The sequence below is a fragment of the Podarcis erhardii genome (assembly GCF_964252035.2).
Source record: "Podarcis erhardii genome assembly, chromosome: 1".
NCBI lineage: Eukaryota > Metazoa > Chordata > Lepidosauria > Squamata > Lacertidae > Podarcis > Podarcis erhardii.
This window is the reverse complement of record NC_138497.1, coordinates 133,391,716-133,411,964: the sequence shown is the minus strand read 5'-3', so window position 1 is coordinate 133,411,964 and position 20,249 is coordinate 133,391,716. Positions and strand designations below refer to the sequence as shown.

At 42.4% G+C, this 20,249-nt stretch overlaps 1 protein-coding gene and 1 long non-coding RNA gene across 8 annotated transcripts in view; one reads left to right on the top strand and one right to left on the bottom strand.

Annotated features, from left to right (window-relative positions):
- The window catches only part of LOC309335598, a 248,011-nt gene that overhangs the window by 163,767 nt on the left and 63,995 nt on the right, over window positions 1-20,249 (top strand). The window lies entirely within an intron of this gene.
- AGAP1 (ArfGAP with GTPase domain, ankyrin repeat and PH domain 1) overlaps window positions 1-20,249 on the bottom strand; it is a 335,918-nt gene that overhangs the window by 253,521 nt on the left and 62,148 nt on the right. For all 7 annotated transcript variants that reach the window (XM_081863021.1, XM_081863022.1, XM_081863025.1 and 4 more), the window contains one exon: window positions 15,257-15,391. In XM_081863021.1, the coding sequence (XP_081719147.1) occupies window positions 15,257-15,391 (135 nt within the window). The remainder of the gene's footprint in view (window positions 1-15,256; window positions 15,392-20,249) is intronic.

Sequence of the window (20,249 nt, the reverse complement as noted above, 5' to 3'; positions counted from 1 at the left end):
ACAGAAGCTCCCATAAGCTAACAGAAGAGGGAAGAAAGGTAAATCTCAACAATTCCCCCACCTCCCAGGTTATTCAAGGTCTCCCAATGCTGGAGCAGATTTCTAGGGAGCGTACTGGGTGGCAGAGAGGGGTATCCAGTGAAAATTATCTCTCCATCCCCCTCTTCTGCCGGGGGGGGGCCCCGACTCCTGGAGGTCAGAGTTCCACTCAAAATATAACAGATTCAAGTCCCCTGTCATGCCTGGGTTAAGCACAAGACACAACCTCCCTAACCAAAGCATGAATGGGCTGCATGCAGCCTCTGCTGCAGCTGCTGTAGTAACAGGCATGTGTGATAAGTGAAAACCCATTGGGCATGCCCAACTCTTGTGTGGATTGTTCTGTAAACCTCACAAAACATAATCCTCTGTCCCACAGGGATTGTAACTTGTCAGAAGTGGGAGGGAAGGGGGGCGATGACTCAATGCTCAATTTTTAATCTGAAGTTCTAAGTACTAAGCATAGCATTATAAACCACCACAGGGTGAGCAAGCTTTCTTAATCAAGAGTGCAACTCTGCTTTTCATTAATACTGCACTGCAAGCATCTAGTATTTAAGCAAGCTGTGTAGTTAAAGATGGACAGTCTATTAATGAGAAATCAGGGCCGCATGTCACTTCAGATTCTTAGCAATGGCCATAAGCATTCTTCTATAAAGGTCACAGCTGCACATTACGGAAACAAATTATAGGCACCAGGGGAATTACTCCTTCGTATAGCATGACACGCGTGTGTATTGTAGAGGTTTATGCGCATCACAATTTGCATCAACACTATATATTTACTGGCATTTGCTTAAGATACAAATGCAAGATTAAATAAAGAAAAACAAATCCAAAAACCACCTCCAAATCAAGGAAATACAATAAACCAAAGAAATTAAGGCTGGACCATGGTATACAAGACACAACCCAGGAGAACAAAACAGCTAAAGTAATTAATCCAAGGAGCAGAAATTATCATGCTGAGAGATAAACATTAGCAAATCACCAAAATAGGAAGGCAATAATATTCTATGGTTTTTGGGAGCATCATATTCTTTTATCAAAAAGGATGATATCAGATATAACACAAAAAGGTAAAACCAGACTTGTAAACCTCTGGGATGTGTCCACCTGAGCGTTAAAGAATTCAAATGTGAAAATGCTGATCTGTGGTGTTTAAAAAAACCCAAACATACTTCACATATAGGCTCATGGAGTTTGAATTGGTGGTGGCTGACCAGGAAAGAGATCTATAACCATGGTGATTAATAAAAATATTCACCCTGTGTGCTACAGCTGTGAGAAAGGTAAACACCACACTGGGGATAATTAGGAAAATGAGTGAAAATAAAACTGCCAATATCATAAAAGCATATTGAAGAATGGGAAAGTATTTAGAAAAGAGCAACCAAAATGATAATCCCTACATGGAGAAATCACAATATTTGTGGAGTGTAAAAGGTGACCAGATAGAGGGGTATAAAATTATGTATGGTGTCAAGAAAGAAGACGGATGCCACCCCCATAATACTAGAACCATGGGCTACTGAATGTCGGAAGATTCAGGACAAGCGAAACAAAGTACATCTTCACAAAGCAGTTAAATTATGGATTTAATTCCCACTAGATGTAGTCATTAGAATCACAGAATCGTAGAACTGGAAGTACTGTAACTCCAGTGGTCATCAAGTCCAACCCCCTGCAATGCAGGAATCTCAGCTAAGGCATTCATGACATACTTCACATATAGGCTCATGGATCCAACCTCTGCTGAAAAACCTCCAAGGAGAGTCCACCACCTCCCCAGGGAGATCGTTCCACTGCTGAATAACATTGCAGGGGGTGTCCTCGCACCAAGGTGAATTGTTTTAAAGGGTGAGTGCACAAACCCATGGAAGATTAAGTCTATAAAAAGTTGCTTGCCATGATGGCTGAGTACTACCTCCCATATTGGAGGTAGAATGCCATACCAATTACTGGAGAGCACAAATGGAGAGAATGATGCGGTGTTCAGGCCCTCCTTGTGGACTTCCCATAGACATCTGGTTGACACGGTAAAAGAAGGATGTTGGACTAAATGGGGTCTTTAACTAATCTAGCACACTTCTTATGTTCTTAGTTTTGTCCATACTAATGCTGACTATCACTTCCGATCTCTGCAAGATGGCAAACGGAGCACAGATCTGATCGCTCCGACGGATCTGAGCCCCGCGGAATGTCAGGGGAAAACGCCAAGGTGAGGTGTACCCCCAAAAAAGTCTTGAGAGGGTTCTCAAGACGTCAAGAGGTCCAGCAGATTGCAACGAGATCTCCCGCAATTCCCAGACCCCTGCACTGAAAGGTCCGGGAGAGTGGGGAAAAGAAGCGGGTTTGAGTGCAGTCTGGGCAGCAACACATCTCCACGGGAGCAAAGCCTTAATGCTACGGCCACCAGCAGAGATTTCCCGTAACTAACATTCAAGCTGACGGGAACGTAAGAAGATTTACTATTTAAATTAAGATTAATTCGGCAACAGACGAAGGATTAAAAAAGAAGTCCGTTCTTTGTCTTCTGGGTAATTAACTGTACATGGAAAAAAATTGCAGGTGGAAAACTATTATCTTATTTGATATTTATGGTGTGGGCCTGCTGATGGGAGAATTCAAGGCAACTGAAACCCATTCTGTATTGTTTGACATTGCTACTGGATTTTAAAGCTGGCCACAACTCAGTATTTGTGTATGGAAAAAGGAAGGTTGTGCCACGACTCTGACAACATCCGAGAGGCCTTACGCCTTCCAAACCTTTTTGTCAGTTGTGGGGAGGAAAGGTTAAGGCAACTGAAATCTACTCTATTTGGCTTGTTACTGATACTGGAGTATAAAAGTGGAAACTGGATTTTGAACTGCAGCCACTGAACTCAGCAGAGGAGATTTGGATTAAGACAAGTACTTATGAACTGTTCTTGCCGCTGCTTGTCCACCAGGTTTCTCTTACATACAGCAACCCAGGTCATGTGGCCAGGCAGGGGGCGTTACAGTGATTTTTAGTAAGTCATTAGCTTGAACCAGGCGTCCTATTGGGAAGACCCAGTTTTCTGAGTGCATGTTCCAAAGGTTGGGCAGTACAGGACTCCTTTTGGTGTACTGACCTCCCCACTGCACCAAGGATTCCCTGCCTGAGCTGCTTTAGGATGTGGTGGATGTTCTCCTGGAGACACCTAGTTTGGTTGTCCTGGGGGATTTTAAGATCCACGCCAACATGACCTTACAAGGGGCAGCTCGGGACTTCGTGGAAAGCATGGCCTCCATGGGGCTGTCCCTGAATAAATTTGGCTCAACTCATAGTCGCGGACATGTCTTAGACTTGGTATTCACCACTATGGATGTGGGTGATCTGACACTAAGTAAAAGCGAAACAAAGGAAGTGCCATGGTCGGATCACTGCCTGGTGCAACGGAACTTCTCTGTGAGCCTTCCCATCCACAGGGAGGGGGGACCAATTTGGATGGTCCGCCCGCCCCCCCCCACTTAAAGGAGCCAAATGGTTTCCAGAGAGTGGTAGGGGGTGTTTTATCCCATGTTGATGGCCTTTCAGCTGATTCCCCGGTGGACCGCTGGAATGTGGCATTAACCAGGGCTCTCGACTGTCTGACTCCAAAGTGCCCTCTCCGATTGCACAGGGCCCGGACAGCCCCATGGTTTTCCCCAGAGCTGAGGGCGATGAAACAATCACTGAGACGGCTAGACAGGACATGGGTTAGAGCTCAACGTCGAGCCTACCAAGTGGCGATAGCAATCACCGCCTCTATTGCATCTGCAGAAAACAGCAGCAGGAGACTCTTTCAGGTGGTTTGCAATTAAATGGAACCACCTGTGCCATCGGGGCCCGGTAAGGGCTCCAAGATCTCCTGCAATGATTTTGCAAAGTTTTTTGCAAATAAAGTGCTCAGATTCGGGAAGAAGTAGACTCCACCGTGGGAGCAGGGCCAGGGCGGGAGAGTGCCAGAGTCTCGTCTAGTCAAGTTGTGTGGGATCAATTCCAATCTGTTACCTCTGAGGATGTGGACAGGCTGCTTGGATGAGTGAAACCGACCACCTGCCTCCTTGATCCTTGCCCATCCTGGTGAATAAACGTGAGCTGGGAAAGGCTGGGTGATGGGCTCTGTGGGGTGGTGAATGCCTCCCTCTGTGAGGGGGCATTCCCAGACCCTTCTGGACTGTCTAGAGGGGCTGGGAGCTGGGGGCACTGTTATACAATGGTTCTGCTCCTTCCTCCTGGGCTGTGTCCAGAAAGTGGTGTTGGGGGATGAGTGTTCAGACCCCTGGGCTCTCACTTGTGGGGTGCCACAGGGCTCCGTCCTCTCCTTCATGCTTTTTAACATCTACATGAAGCCTCTGGGAGAGATCATCCAGGGGTTTGAGCTGGGTGTTTATCAGTATGTGAATGATACCCAGCTCTATTGAAACCAGTGAGGGTGGTAAAGGTCCTGTGTGAATGTCTGGAGGCGGTTGGAGGATGGATGGTGGCTAACAAATTGAGGTTGTATCCTGACAAGACACAAGTACTGTTTCTGGGGAACAGGGGGTGGGTGGGTGTGGAGGATTCCCTGGTCCTGAATTGGGTAACTGTGCCTCTGAAGGACCAGATGTGCAGCCTGATACAGCCGGCCATGGAGGTGCAGGTCAATTCTGTGTCCAGCTCAGCTGTCTTCCAGCTCCATCTGGTTCACAGGTTGAGACCCTGTCTGTCCACGGACTGTCTTGCCAGTGTGGTGCATGCTCTGGTTATCTCCCACTTGGACTACTGCAATGTGCTCTACGTGGGGCTACCTTTGAAGGTGACCTGGAAACTGCAATTTAACCAGAATTCGGCAGCTAGACTGGTGACTGGGAGCGGCCGCCGAGACCTTGTAACACTGGTCCTGAATGACTCCCAGTACGTTCCCAGGCACAATTCAAAGTGTTAGTGTTGACCTTTAAAGCCCTAAACTTGGCCCAGTATACCTGAAGGAGTGTCTCCACCCCCATAGTTCAGCCCAGACACTGTCCAGCACTGAAGGCCTTCAGGCGGTTCCCTCATTGCAAGAAGTGAAGTTACAGGGAACCAGGCAGAGTGGCACCCGCCCTGTGGAACGCCCTCCCATCAGATGTCAAGGGAATAAACAACTACCAGACTTTTAGAAGACATCTGAAGGCAGCCCTGTTTAGGGAAGCTTTTAATCATTGTATTTTAATATTCTGCTGGAAGCCGCCCAGAGTGGCTGGGGAAACCCAGCTAGATGGGCAAGGTATAAATAAATATTTTATATATATATATTATTATTACTCTGTTGCGGGAATATAAGAAAGACTTATCTTGGCTGGAGGGATCTACAGAGCACTAAACTCAGTTTCCTGTATATAAATCGGAATTTTAAGGAGGAAAAAAAACTGGCAAGAGAGGTTGATATACCTATTTATAAGGATCTTCAAGTGCTGCAACTCTTCATTCTACCCTGAGACATTTTAGAAAATTGGATACTGAATTTAGTACTCTTTCTCTCTCCTGAACAAATAAGTGGTAATTCTTTTGGATATATTGTTTCTGTCTCTTTTTTAAGGTAGATATTTGTTATATATGAATATCAACTTAAAATTTGGATTTTATGTTAAATTGCATATGTGTATAAAGTACGTGGGTTGAAAGAACAGGGGTAGTGGGAAAGCACAGGAACTGTTATTGTTTACTGGGAGCTTATATGGAATGGTCTTGAAACTGATAAGGTGGTGGTGAAAACTGGCTGTTTTGAGAACAACGGAAAGATGAAAATATGACAATGATTAAACAGAGTTGAGTCTGGACAGAAGGGCTCAAGTACAGGACCCGGGGGATATATCTCAATGTGAATTGAAATTTATGAAAGAGATGGGGGAAATTGTGGCTAAAATAACAGATGAGTTTACAACACGAAAGAATCAAAGCATTAAAAGAGTGACAGAACCAACTGAAATAATAGTCTTGCACAACAGACAAGACAGTCTGGAAAGGGGCATCCTTTGTCAAATCAGAAATAATAATCTTGTACAGGGAGAACTGAGGAAGGGATGTTCCTAGGCAAAAGTTGCAAGAGGAAGCCTGAAAACTGGGAAAAGATGACTGATATGAAGAAAGCCCATTTGGAAGTTTTGTGGTTTAGGCAGAAAACACTTGAGGAGGTTGTGGTGGAGAAAACGAGGCAGAAAGTACAAGGAAAGGAGAGTTGGATTTGGAACTTGCCTCAACTGACAGAAGTCTGCTGATAAAATTAAAGTACGCCAAAGGAAAAAGAATGGGAAATTGTCTTGGAAACTATTACTGTTTATGTGCAAAATATTGTAGATATTGGTACATTAGCAGGCTTTGATTAAACGCTTACAATTAGCAGAGATGTGTTAGTAAGTTTTGATTAAATATGTGTAATTATTACAAAATTGGGTAAATGGATATGGAAGCATAAGAGAATTTTGTTTATATAAAGAACCAGAAGAGGGGATGGAGGAAAGTCTGGCGATTCCTGGAATCTCGAAGAAAAGGTTGTGAAAAGATATTGCTATACATGGGGATTGCGGGTATTTTTCATATTTTTTATTGATGTTAATGTGGACTTAAATTGTGAAAAACAGTAAAAATTTATTTAACATACTAATGCTGACTATGAATAAATCTCATTAAAATATGAAAACTTAGTTGAGGGGTGGCTTACAGTAGTCAAAATTTGATATTGATGGTCTATATTCAACAGGCTTGAATGTCCAAGCAATCTTGTCTACCTTCTTTGGTACAGCTATAAAACCTATTCTCCTTTAAACCTGCTTTTGCTTTTCACAGCACATAATCCAAGTTCAGTTCAGAAGCTTAATTGCTTCACCTCTCATTACTGTGACATGGCTGCAGACATACTGCCCTTAGTCATTTGACTAATTAAATTACATCAAAATATTGCACAAAGAAGCTATGACCTCTTTTTAATACAGCATATTGGCCATGACATAGTAAGGAGGGCAAAACCAAAACCACAAAAGTCCTGAAAATTTACATTATCACAATAGAAGTAATTTGTAGGCAAAACTGTTTGGGAGCAGCCTTCAGTTGGCATACAGTTTGAATTAATTACAAAATACGAATTACCAAATTTAGGCACTTGCTTCAAGTTTTCACTATACAAGATTAAAACCTTTGACAGTACAGAATCGTGCTGTTTTACGTCATACTGTTTTACATGCGTCCCTTAATGCCCTTATAAAGGTTAGCATACCACACAAGGTCAAGCAAGTAATATAACAATATTCTTTCCCAGCAATGAACATGTTGAAATGAATTATATTGGTCACACGGAACACATGACAACACACAGACAAAAGCAAGAACAATCCTTCTTCATTAATGGCACATCAAACTAATTCTAACAGGCTGAAATCATTAATGAAGTATCCTGAGGCAGAACAAAGTAATTACTACACTGTCCTATCAAAATAATTAGATATTTTCAGATGTTCCTGATGAAAATTGTCTTTAATAAGATTCAATATTATGCAGTAATAGGCACTGAACACATACTTCTGGTCTCTCCGAGCACTGGCATCATTGTATACAATAATCTCTCAATCTCTCCTCCTCAACAACTTTGCCCCGTACCCCCCCAAAAAACAAAAAAAGCGGGGCATGAAGTAATTTCCTAAAAAAAGCTCAAAATGGGGTAGATTACGGAAAGTTTTTAATTCTGCGAGTAGATCACAATCTCTTGGGAGTTGGCCATCCCTGCCCTATACAGTTTAGGATTAGTGGAAGTCAATAACTGTTTGCTCTGAGTTGACCCTGCCAATGCACTAAGTCAGGGGTGTCAAACTCAAATTCATCGGGGGCCGCATCAGCAGTTTGGTCACCCTCAAAGGGCCGGATGACACCCCCTTTATGCACAAGGAGGAAGATGGTAGCTAAAATATAACTCACTCTCTTTGAAGGCATGCAGGCATAGATGGAAGGGGGTATTATTTCTTCGCAAAGGTCGAGGACCCCAACATACACTCATGTAAGAAAACTTTTAGGTGCAGCTGCCCCCCATTGAGAGGAACAAGCGTCCTTTCACTATGTACAGCCTCCCTCGATTTCCCACTCCTACTTAAACATCAGCCCACAGCCCCACATAAAGGCAAACCACTCTAACATTCAAGTGTGTGTGATTAAAAGAAGCAATTTGCTATCATTCCCCTCCACACACACACTTTGTAAATATGGGGAACAGATAAATGACGTCTAAGGGTTAGGTTTCATCCTTTATTCCCCAAAGAGGAGGGACGTAAATACTTAAAATAGGGAGGCGCCTTTTCTCTCTCTGTGTTTTTTTTTTCCTTTTCTTTTCCCTTTTTGGCAGGCGATAGAGCAAGTAGGTCTTAGGGAGTGGGTGGGGTCGGGCTTGACTTCCACACCTGCGAAGGTAAACGGAGGGAGATAACGGGGTGAGACGTGGGGGGGGGGGGCGTGGAGAAGAAGATATGAGATTGGAGGGAAAGAAACCTTGCAGCCCAACAAAAGCAGATAAACGTGCTAAGCCTCCAGCTCCTAGTCACTATAGAAAAAGAGGTTATCCTGAACACATGTTTATGTATATCCTGGTCCATCTTGGTAAAGTTATTTGCAAACATACTTGACATACATAAGTAAAAAATATTTCTCCAGTCTGTGTCTAAAAGATCCATGGCTTTTCAACTTCCATCATGAGTTTCATGGACTTCCAAAAATGGAAGTTTTCATAAACTGAAAGAAGCTTTTTGACTCTCATATGTTATCAAGTTGGTGGTGGTGGTGGTTGCTACTGCTACTGGTGCTGTTGTAAATAATAATAATAATAATAATAATAATAATAATAATAATTCAGTTTATTACCTTCCTGTCACCATCAGGTCCCAGAGTGAATTACAACAATTTAACATTCACTATTTAATTTTTTTAAAATTATCGTCAAAGGAATAGGGTGGGTCTTGAAAACATATCTCAGGTATCAAAGACCAGAATAAGAGGTGTATCTTCAGCATATAACAGAAACTGTATAAAAACGTGTCAAATGCATGATGTGTGAATGTCTGTTTTTCTATCACTTATCTGTTTATTCCACTTGATGCCTAAGAAGCAGAGAAAGTTCTGCTGTCCAAAGGTGATGTTAAATGTTAACTACAGAAGACTTGTAGTTTGAACTAAATCCTGCAACTTCTAGCAGCACTTCTGCAACTTCTGGGATAATCATCATGATTATCTGCAGCAGGATAAATGGATGTAAGAAATATAAAACTATTTTTTTAATCAGTCATTCTGAAAGGGTGAATGTGGCAGAAGAATTTCTCTGTTTTCCAAAATGAGTTAATATTTTACAAAATGTTACAAATCAAGATAAACTAAGATAAAGTGGCAGAAATATGGTGGAAGACCCTGAGTGAGAGGCAGGGAAGTGGAGATCTCCCAGGGTGAGAGGAAAGCTCCCAGGTGAGGGTTGGGAGGGTTTGTCATTTTCCGAGAAGGAGGTGAGCAGGGATGAATCAAGAGCTTACTCTGAGCAAGGAGAGATAGATGCACTTGCATAGTTTCTGCCCTTCAGATATCCTGCTGCTGACTTTTCCCACTCCTATTTTTAGGATGCTGTTAGTAGGTATGTATTAAGTTTCACCACTACACCAGTGATTGCAGATTCCACAGTGGTTGTAGAGATGGTTGCTGGGATGATATTGTGCATATGACATTGCTACTCAGAATTTGTGTATTATGTGTTGTTGTGCATTATAACCATAGAAATGTCTTAACTTTTTGTATTGTATATGGATTTTATGTTACGACATAAATTGTTTATTATGTCCTACATTGTAAACTGTTTTGTTTTTTTGTTTTTTTACTAAGGACAGTATAGAAATTTTAATATAAATTATGTCATCTCTGCTTTGACAAAGTATGACCAATGGCGTTTCAGTGCCTAATTCATGTCAAAAGCCAGAAGAGCTCTGTATGTGGAAGGGGGGGGGGGGGGGAGAGACAGGACAGTGAATATTACATGTATTGGAGAGGAATTTCCACAAGAGGGAGCCAAAAGCTCCATTTCAATCCTAAAGCATTTTTTAGGAAAGTGTACTGCTTTCTATATAAAAATAATTGCTGACAATTCTGTGAATGTTATTTCATACTGGAAGATGTCTTTCTATCCACTTTTCACTTGTCCAGATTATTTCCCAAGTCCAATGCATAAGGCATGTGTGCAGGACAGGTGCTGCTATAAAACTGCTTTACCAGACAGATCCCATGCTGTACCTATCATCTGTTGACCCAGTCATCTGGAACAGTGGTGGCAGGTAAATGCCGAAGTCTGTGAAGCTGTAGTGGGAGTGCACTGTATGTTGTATGTTGCACATATCTGCATTTTTGTGGGTGTGCCTGTGCATGCTTTGGAATATATACTTTGTCCTCTATGCAGTGAATAATCAGCACCACCCCAAGGTCTTTTTCAAGCAGGGAAAAGTGCCTCTGAATGTGTGTAGAATGCATTCACTTCATCGCATAACCAACTTAGATGCCTGCCACCCTGCTTCAGGGTTCATAGAATCATAGGACTGTAGAGTTGGAAGGGGCTCTGAGGGTCATCTAGTCTAAACTCCTGCTTTGAAGGAATCCTGCCCACAGCCATCCCTGGGTGGGCTCAAACCACCAACTTTCTGGTTAATACCCAGACTTACTGCACCACTAGGGCATCCTAACTATCAAAACTTAAAGAAAAAGAGCCATACTGCTTAGAATTAGTATAGTACAATAACTCTCTCTCTCTCTTTGCTTTTCTTTAACTAGCCTGATGATAAGTTGGCAAGAGTGGTTGAGTAGTAAATATTTTCAGTGAATACAAAAATCTAGCTTGCAAGATTATGTTTCTGAAGAATATCAAAAACCGTACAAAAGTAGTAAAATAATGTGTTATCAGGATGAAAATTCATAATGTGGTATGTGAGCTTTTGGGTTACACAGAGCTCTTCTTCAGGCTGGATGCAAATAAAAATGAGGGAAACAGCTGTTTCTGGAAGGCAGGAAAGTGTTTAGATTTAAGAGTGGCCATATAAAACTTTTTTCAGTCTAATTTATCTAACATCTTTTAGTCTGGGAAGCACTTCAAAACAAGCATCATAATAAAATGATGTAAGTAGCAATATTCACTTTTAAAATAATGTAAGACTTTAGTACACAAAGGCAGGATCTGAGAAGCAAATTATGAGGGTGTTATTGATGCATGTGCTCTGAGATTCCCACTTTGGAAATACAGTGGTACCTTGGTTCTTGATCTTAATCTGTTCCGAGAGTCCGTTCAACTCCTAAAACCATTCGAGAACCAAGGCGTGGCTTCTGATTCGCTGCAGGAGCTTCCTGCACTCAAGCGGAAGCCGCGACGGATGTACAGCTTCCAAAAAACGTTTGCAAACCGGAACACTTCCAGGTTTGCGGCGTTCGGGAGCTGATTTGTTCGGCAACTAAGCCATTCAAGAACCAAGCTTTGCCTGTACAAAAACAGATAATCGGCTTCTCATCAACAAGTATGTTCCCAAAGGGGCTATTATTCAGAGGCACAGTGTCTCTGATAGTGGAGGCATTAACGAGCCAGCATGGATGATACCCATTGACAGTCTCATCCTTCATGAATTCATCCAATCCCCTTTTAAAGCTATCCAAGGTGATGACCATTATGGCCTCCTAGGGGCGCACGATCCATAGCTTATGTGTTGTGTGGAGAGTTACTTTCTTTTGTCTACTGAATCTTTCAATTCTTAGCCTCACTGGATGTCCCTGGGTCAGAATGTTATGAAAAAGGTAATAAAAAACTTTTCACCATGCCCTGTATAAACTTCCATCATGTAACTTCTTACTTGCCTTTTCTTTAAACTGGAAAGTCCCAGATGCCGCAACCACTCTTCATACAGGAGTTGCTCCATCCCACTGATCATTTTGGTTGTCTTTTTCTAAACATTTTCTCACCCTGCTCTATATCCTATTTGAGGTGAGATGACCAGGACTGTACACAGCATTCCAAATGCAATTACATCACAGTTTTATATAACAACATATTGGCAGTTAGAATAGTAATAATAATTTTCCTATTTATACCCTACTCATCTGGCTGGGTTTCCCCAGTCACTCTAGGTGGCTCCCAGCAGAATAGTAAAAACATGATAAAACATCAAACATTAGAAGCTTCCTGATACAGGGCTGCCTTCAGATGTCTTCTAAAAGTCTGATAGCTGTTTATTTCCTTGACATCTGAAGGGAGGGCGTTGCACATGGTGGGCACCACTACTGAAAAGGCCCTCTGCCTGGTTCCCTGTAATCTCACTTCTCACAGTGAGGGAACCACAAGAAGGCTGAACAATGGGGGTGGAGATGCTCCTTCAGGCATACAGAAACAAGGCTCTTTAGGGCTTTAAAGGTCAGCACCAACACTCTGAACTGTGCTCGGAAATGTACTGGGAACCAATACAGGTCTCTCAGGACCAGTGTTATATGGTCCTGGCGGCCACTCCCGGTCACGGGTCTAGCTGCCGCATTCGGGATTAATTGCAGTTTCTGAGTCAGCTTCAAAGGTAGCCCCACATAGAGAAGTAGTCCAAGCAGGCGATAACCAGAGCATGCACCACTCTGGCGAGACAGTGCACAGGCAGGTAGGGTCTCAGCCTGCCTACCAGATGGAGCTGCCCTGGACACAGAATTGACCTGAATCTCCATGGACAGCTGTGAGTCCAAAATGACTCCCTGGCTGCGCATCTGGTCCTTCAGGGGCACAGTTACCCAATTCAGGACCAGGGAACCCACACATCCACCCACCCCATCCCTCCAAAACTGTACTTCTGTCTTGTCAGGATTCAACCTCAATCTGTTAGCCACCATCCATCCTCCAACCGCCTCAAGACACTCACAAAGGACATTCACCGCCTTCACTGGTTCTGATTTAAAGGAGAGCTAGAGCTGGGTATCATCCGCATACTGATGAACACCCAGCCCAAACCCCCTGATGATCTCTCCCAGAGGCTTCATATAGATGTTGAAAATCATTGAGAAGAGGATGGAGCCCTGAGGCACTCCACAAGTGAGCGCCCAGGGGTCTGAACACTCATTCCCCAACACCACTTTCTGGACACAGCCCAGAAGAAAGGAGCGGAACCACTGTATAACACTGCCCCCAGCTCCCAACTCCTCTAGACAGTCTAGAAGGATGCCATGGTCAGTGGTGTCCAAGGCCGCTGAGAGATCCAGCAGGACCAAAGCTTTCACCTTTGTCCCTAGCCTGCTGGAGATCATCAACCAACGCAACCAAGGCAGTTTCAGTCCCATGATGAGGCCTGAATCCCAACTGGAAGGGATCCAAATGGTCCGCATCCTCCAGGCATGCCTGGAGTTGTTCAGCTCAATAACCTTGCCCAAGAATGGAAGTTCTGTTTCCTATCCATTTCCTAATGATCCCTAGCATGGTGTTCATCTTTTTCAAAGCTGCCACATCCTGGACGAACATCTTCAGCAAGCTATCCACGATACCCACTAGGTATCTTTCCTTGTTACTCACCACCAGTTCAGACCCAATGGAGATATATGCCTTTTGCCTCAATGTACCAAACTTTACACTTGCTAACCATAAATTGTACAACAGACTTGGCTCCCTCTCTGTTCACCCCTAGCTCTAGATTCTTTATGAAGAAGTTGAAAAGCACTACTTCCCATACCAATGCTGGTGAGGCTCCACTGTCGACAACCCTCCTTTGGGAAAACTGTCCACTTATTCCTACTCTCTATTTCCTGTTTCTTAACCAGTTACCGATATACAACAGGACCTCTGATCTTATTTCAGGACTGCTAAGCTTATACAGGAGGGTTTGGTGAGCGGGCAACAGTTTGACCTTAAGTCAACATCCCCGACAGTGTCTAGAGCAGGGGTCGGCAACGTGTGGCCCATGGGCTGGATGCAGCCCATGAAGACTGTTTTACTGGCCCATGAGCCGCCCCTGAACTGAGCCGCCCGCTCAGTGAGTCCCCCACGCACTGCACTAAACCAGTGCAGCACGGTGCAGAGACTCAGGCGGTACCGAAAATCACGTCTGCGCATGTCCAGATGCCGAAAATTGCTTCTGTGCAGGCGCGATTTTTGGCGTCTTGGCATTGCGCAGAAATAATTTTCAGCGTCGCGGACATGTGCAGACACAATTTCCAGTGTCATGCTGCGCCAATCAGGCCCACGGACGATCTCTGTGGGAGTGATCTGGCCCATGGCCAGTAAACCTTGCCGACCCCTGGTCCAGAGAACTGAGACACATGAGAGTTGGATGGAATAACACCTGATAATGATTCTTAAGCATTCAACATATTAGATTTCATATATAGTACTCTACAATATAGTTAATGTGCTTGATTTCAAAACTTGTAAAAAGCTATGGGTGGCAACAGGGCCGGACCACCCATGAGGTGTCATGAAGGAGCTCCCTTGGGCAGAAGAAGTGGCACTGGAACTGGCTCTAGTTTCTGGTAAGAGAAAGATCTCACTGGAAATACCCACTTGATAGGCGTCACCACGCATCCGAGGTAAGAGAGGCGGTGGCAGCAGCACGTTCCTGTTTCACCTCAGGTGGCAAAAGAGGATGTGCTGCTCCTGGGTTGGACAGCATCTGCACCAATAGTAAGCAGATTGTCCTGAAAGAAGTGAGCCAGAGGCAGCAGTGAAGCATGATATGCCTTTTTGTCCTTACCAGGGTGGTATATCTGCATGCGAGCTATACCACTGCAGTCTGTGGGCACATGACTAAGTGCTCTTCCATACAAAATAATCCTCACCACATAGAAAACTAGAAGTCAGAGAGAAATGGTCTCCCTTGACCTTCTCTTTGACTTCTAGATGTTGTTTTTATGTGCAGGGAAAATGTTTGCATGGCATATCATTCAACCATGAAAGCCTCCAGTCTGAAGTGGTAGAGCCCAGACACATGTTTATAGATCTACAGCATGACTCAAGATCTATTTTTTACACAACTTGATTCAATTAATAAAAAAATTCCTTTCAGCAGCACCTTAGAGACCAACTAAGTTATTGGTATGAGCTTTCGTGTGCATGCACACTTCTTCAGATACACTGAAACAGAAGTCACCAGACCCTTATATATAGTTAAAGGGTGGAGAGCGTGAGATAAATTTGAATTAGGTACTCCTTGATACTATGTAGGAAAAATTATTTACCATCCTGAAAGACTCTCTCCACATTCAGCCCATAGGTAGCACAGGTTTCATAGTAGGTAGATCTTTTCAAATCATTCGACAGTTTCCGCGCTCTACCATCATCAATGACACGAGGATTACTGGAACTTATAGCATCTACAAAGAAAACAGTAGGGTGATTTTTTCCATCAAATACAAAAACAAGATACAAAATTTTAAACAGAATTTTCTGAGAGTACTCTTTAGACCAGTTTCACTTCTACTTAAAATTATTTTTGAATTCCTATTCTGAGGTATAGGAATTATGGAATTAAATACATAAGCAGCTAGCATTTGGACCAGTGTCTTGAGTCATGCACACTAGGATGCTTAAACATTATTTTGTTCATATTTACCAGAACAACCTTAAACTATTCCCATGTACCATTTTAAAAGAGCTACTGTCTGTGGCCACCACAAGTTCATTCATTTCTTCCTTTCAACCCCATGTGTTTCTCATAATTGGACAGAATTCAAAAGGATTGGTAAATAAACTGGGACTTTTGTGGGCAGAAAAAAAAGTCTGCATCCCCATAGAAATGTAGAATAATTTAGAACTGTGGCCTTCAAGGACATCATACACCTAAAGTGTGAATATTACAGCTAGATTACAAATGAGTGGAACACTTGATCTGATTTCAAAAGTTCATCAATCATGAATTCTAGTAGCTTAAGAGGAAACTGAGCATTAATAATTTGTTTTATTATTACCATGGGGAGGAGGGTATAAATACACATATTTCATAAATTAAAGCAAGGGGTTTCAGCATTGTTATTAGACAGCAAACAGCCTGCATAGTGCAGGGGGAGAAATACTCTCAAGAGGCTTTGTACATTATCAGCAGAAGCCACAGAGGAAGCTCAAGATCAAAGAGTTATCCCTAGAAGGAAAAATCTGTAATTCCCATCCTGCTGGGAGATATCAATGCTCCCCACATGGAGGCAGCTTTGGCATTACTCCAAGAATATCAAGAAGAAATACGGGTCATGTGGGTCTTCTGAGGTTTTGTAGCAATATGCAAAGCTAACCTTGCTGTCTTTTGGGAATCTTGTGTCCAAATCAACTGGATGCTTAAAAAAAGAAAAACATTGTAGAAACTAGGGGTGTTCGTCAGATTTGAACAAATTCCAAGTCAAGGTGCCTAGAGGGATTTTAGGCTTATTCAAACTGAGGTAAAGTGAGATCCGTACAAAGCTGAATCAGTTGAAGTAGAGATGATTCAGATATTTTTTAAAAATTCTGTAGATAAGCACGTACTAAAATAAAATTTAAAATGTTTCCTGGGTATTTTAAAAATAAACACTTAATGAGTCCACACAGAAGTCCCTCTACCTATTTGTCTTTAATTTTACAGGAACTATCACAGGAACTATCCACTCCTAGGAGAGGGCCTACTATTCCTGCAAATTTCACCCATTTCTGCCAAAAGTAAACAATTTATAGCTGTTCTTTGATCACCCAGTAATGAATGGGGGGAGGACCTATGAAGCACAACAGAGTGAGGTGGACTGTTTCCTGAGGAGCTGATGGGAGGTTTGAACCAAGTCTTGTGGTTGGGGCACATCCATATTAGAAACTCACACTATGGCTTCATGAATTCCTTGTCAGCGTGCATTTTTGGGAGAGAAAATTTGATCTGATGTGTAGAGATCTTTCCTATTCTAATTGGTTCAGGAGGGTTCTGGAAGCTTCTCTGTGGGATACAAGCTAATGCAAACTGGAGGTTTCTAGCCAACAAGCAAGTTTTTATTCTGCCTAAAAACAGGCAGAAGGTTCCTGATGTTTGGGTTATTCCTTTGGAGAATCTGAACAGCTGATTTGGACTGGTTCTGTCATCTCTTTCAGACAAGGTCATGCTGACTATAATAAAAGGTCAGAAAGAGCCTGAGTTTCACTTTTCTCTCTCTCTTTCCCTTTGGTGTGGTGCTCTGTACACAGTATGTGCTTAAGTGTTAAGGTTTAAGTCTTATTATAAGTTACTGTAAGTTTAGGTTAAGTTTGCTGCAACTGGATTTCTTACGGACAGTGCCAATCTTGAATGTATGGATTTGTGACCACTATGCTCATTTACCTCCAGTAGCAGTAATAACTCTGCTGAATGAAATACAATTGCCTCTGGTCTATTTTTTGGGAATCCTGCAACGTGTTTAAGTTCTTACTCTGCTAACTATACGTTGAAGTTTTGCTCTGGATCAATATTGAGTAGAATTCTTGTCACTCCTCTCTCATGAAGGCTGTGCTTGGGAACTGCACTTTTCAGAACAGACTTATTGATATTTGAAGAAAGGAGACATCAATAGCCTTGCAAAACTCTAGAAATTTCGCTTTTTGCTGCGCAGAACTGGAAGTTGTTGAAGCTCTTATGACAACAAACACAAAGTCATTTCTCATCCTCTGATCCCGAATTCAACTTATTTGCTACCCTCCCTACATGCTAATAAGATATTGCCTAAACAAAATGCAATTTTTCAAATCCAGTCAAGAGGCTGGCTGAATTTTTTCCCTAAAAAATATTTATGATACTACTATTCAGGATTATGGACTCAACTAACAAAAAACAGTGTTTTGAACATGCAACACCAGATGGCGGCAGAGAGTAAATAAAATATCTATGAGATTTTCCATAGCATTTTTTTCCCCTGTTCGTAGATCCACCCTATGTATTGGTAGTAAAATGACAGACTGCAGCATGTATTTGTTTGTGTACTTTGAATCCATTCCCAATCTTTACAATGCAGCAAGCTAGAAAAATTCATTTTGGTTTCCCATAATCCTTTTGCTTTTGAGGCTAAGTGTAAGTCATTTACACAATGAAATTATCCAAGATGAAACATTCCTATACAGGAGCCCCATCTGCTTCTATGTCATAAAGGGTATCAACTGGAAGAGCTCATTTTTTCTCAGATGGTCCCTCTGCGGGAGTTTAGATATAACTCAAACTTATAGCTGAGATGAACCAAGAAGAAATTAGACAAAGGATCCAGTTGCAATTTTAAAAGAATATATATTTTCATTAACTATCTAGTGGAGATTTTATTAATTCAACTATTTCATCTGAATAGAACCACTATTACGTAAATATTTGGCACAACCATTTTAATGAGCTAAATTGTAACCTACACATTATTAATCTAAACCAGTCATGTCCAAAGTCTGGCCCGCGGGACAGTTGTGGCCCGTGTTCCTGTTTAATATGGCTTCACAGGTAATCTGGCAAAATCTATCTGTTGTGGCCCCCAGTCAAGCCCCAAGTGCCTCTCACGACCCCTGGGATCTCTGGATCTTTCAATGCCATGGGACTGCACGTCCTCAGTCTGTGTTCTCACAATCTCTTGGACATCACAGGATTTGGTGCGTTCCTTTTCCCTGTGCTGTGTCTTCACCACACACAGCCACAAAGGCAGGCAATTCATCTTTGCTGCAACTGAAGAGAACCTGCACTTTCCATCTTTATTCAGGACAGGGGAGAATAGACAATAGTGCAGAAGAGTGCATAAAACTAAAAGTAAAAAGATCAAAGTTTATTACATGAGGCTACAAGACACTGCCTCCAGACACTACCCCTCACTTGCGACCCACCAGCATTTAGCACTGTACATTACAGTGTAACTTCATTTGGAAGAGATCTCTGGCGAATTCTTGTTGGCACTGGAACTGCGCTCACATGATCTCTTCCCCTTCTGGCCAATTTCTAAAATGGCGACTGTAAATAAGAGAAGGAAAGTTGACAGTGAGGGCCGCCGCTTCCAGGACAGGTGGAAAGTGGAATATTTCTTCAATGAAATACGGAATCACTGTGTTTGTCTGATATATCAAGAGACTGTGGCTGTTTATAAGGAATTTAATGTCAAGAGAAACTACCAGTCGAGACATAGCACATACGACAAGCTAACAGGGCATGAATGCAGTGAAAAGTGTAAGCAACTTGAAGCTGTTTTAATGTCAGAACAGAGATTTTTCACAAGAGCCCATTAGTCAAATGAAAATGCCACTAGGGCGAGCTATGAGGTGGCAACATTAATTGCTAAAAATTGCAAATCTTTTGCTGAGGGTGAATTTATCAAAGAATGTGTTATGAAAATGGTTGAGAATAGCCATCCTGAGAGGAAGCAAGGGTTTGCCTGGCTCGTAACACTGTAGTACGGAGAACTGAAGATATTTCATCAGATGTTAAGAGACCATTGATGTCCAAAAGAGTGGATTTTGACTTCTTTTCAATAGCCTGTGATGAAAGCACAGACCTATCTGACACAGCTCAGCTGCTGATTTTTATGAAAGGGGTGGACGATGAAATGAATGTGACTGAAGAGTTACTTGACCTCCAGAGCCTTATGGACCAAACAAGACGAAAATATTTGTTTGTTTCTGTTAGTTCTGCCATAGATGACATGAAAATGCCTTGGAACAAAGTTACTGGGATTATTACTGATGGGGCACCTGCCACAGCTGGTGAACGAAGTGGATTATCAACCCTAATCTGTAACAAGGTGATCGAAGACGGAGGCAAAGCTATTAAACTCCATTGTATCATTCATCAACAAGTTCTCTGTGCCAATAATCTCAGATATGATCATGTTATGAAACCAGTGCTAAAGACTATTAATTTTATTTGCTCTAAAGCCACCTCCAGCTGAATACAAAGATGTTTTGGATCACAACCATGTAAGGTGGCTCAGTCGGGGGGTCGGGTTTTACTCTCTCAGAAAGGAAATTGGAGAATTCTTGGAAACAAAGGGACAACCGATGCAAGAACTATCTGATCCTATTTGGCTGGCTGATTTGGGGTTTTTAGATGACATAACAAAGCATCTGAATGTACTGAACATGAGTCTTCAGGGGAAAGATGCAGCAGTGAACCAGCTTTATTCACACCTCAAGGCCTCTGGAACAAAACTGCAACTTTTCCAAAGGCAATAGTCACAAACACAGCCCAATACCATACATTTTTCAGCGTTGCAGGAAATAATGAACAGC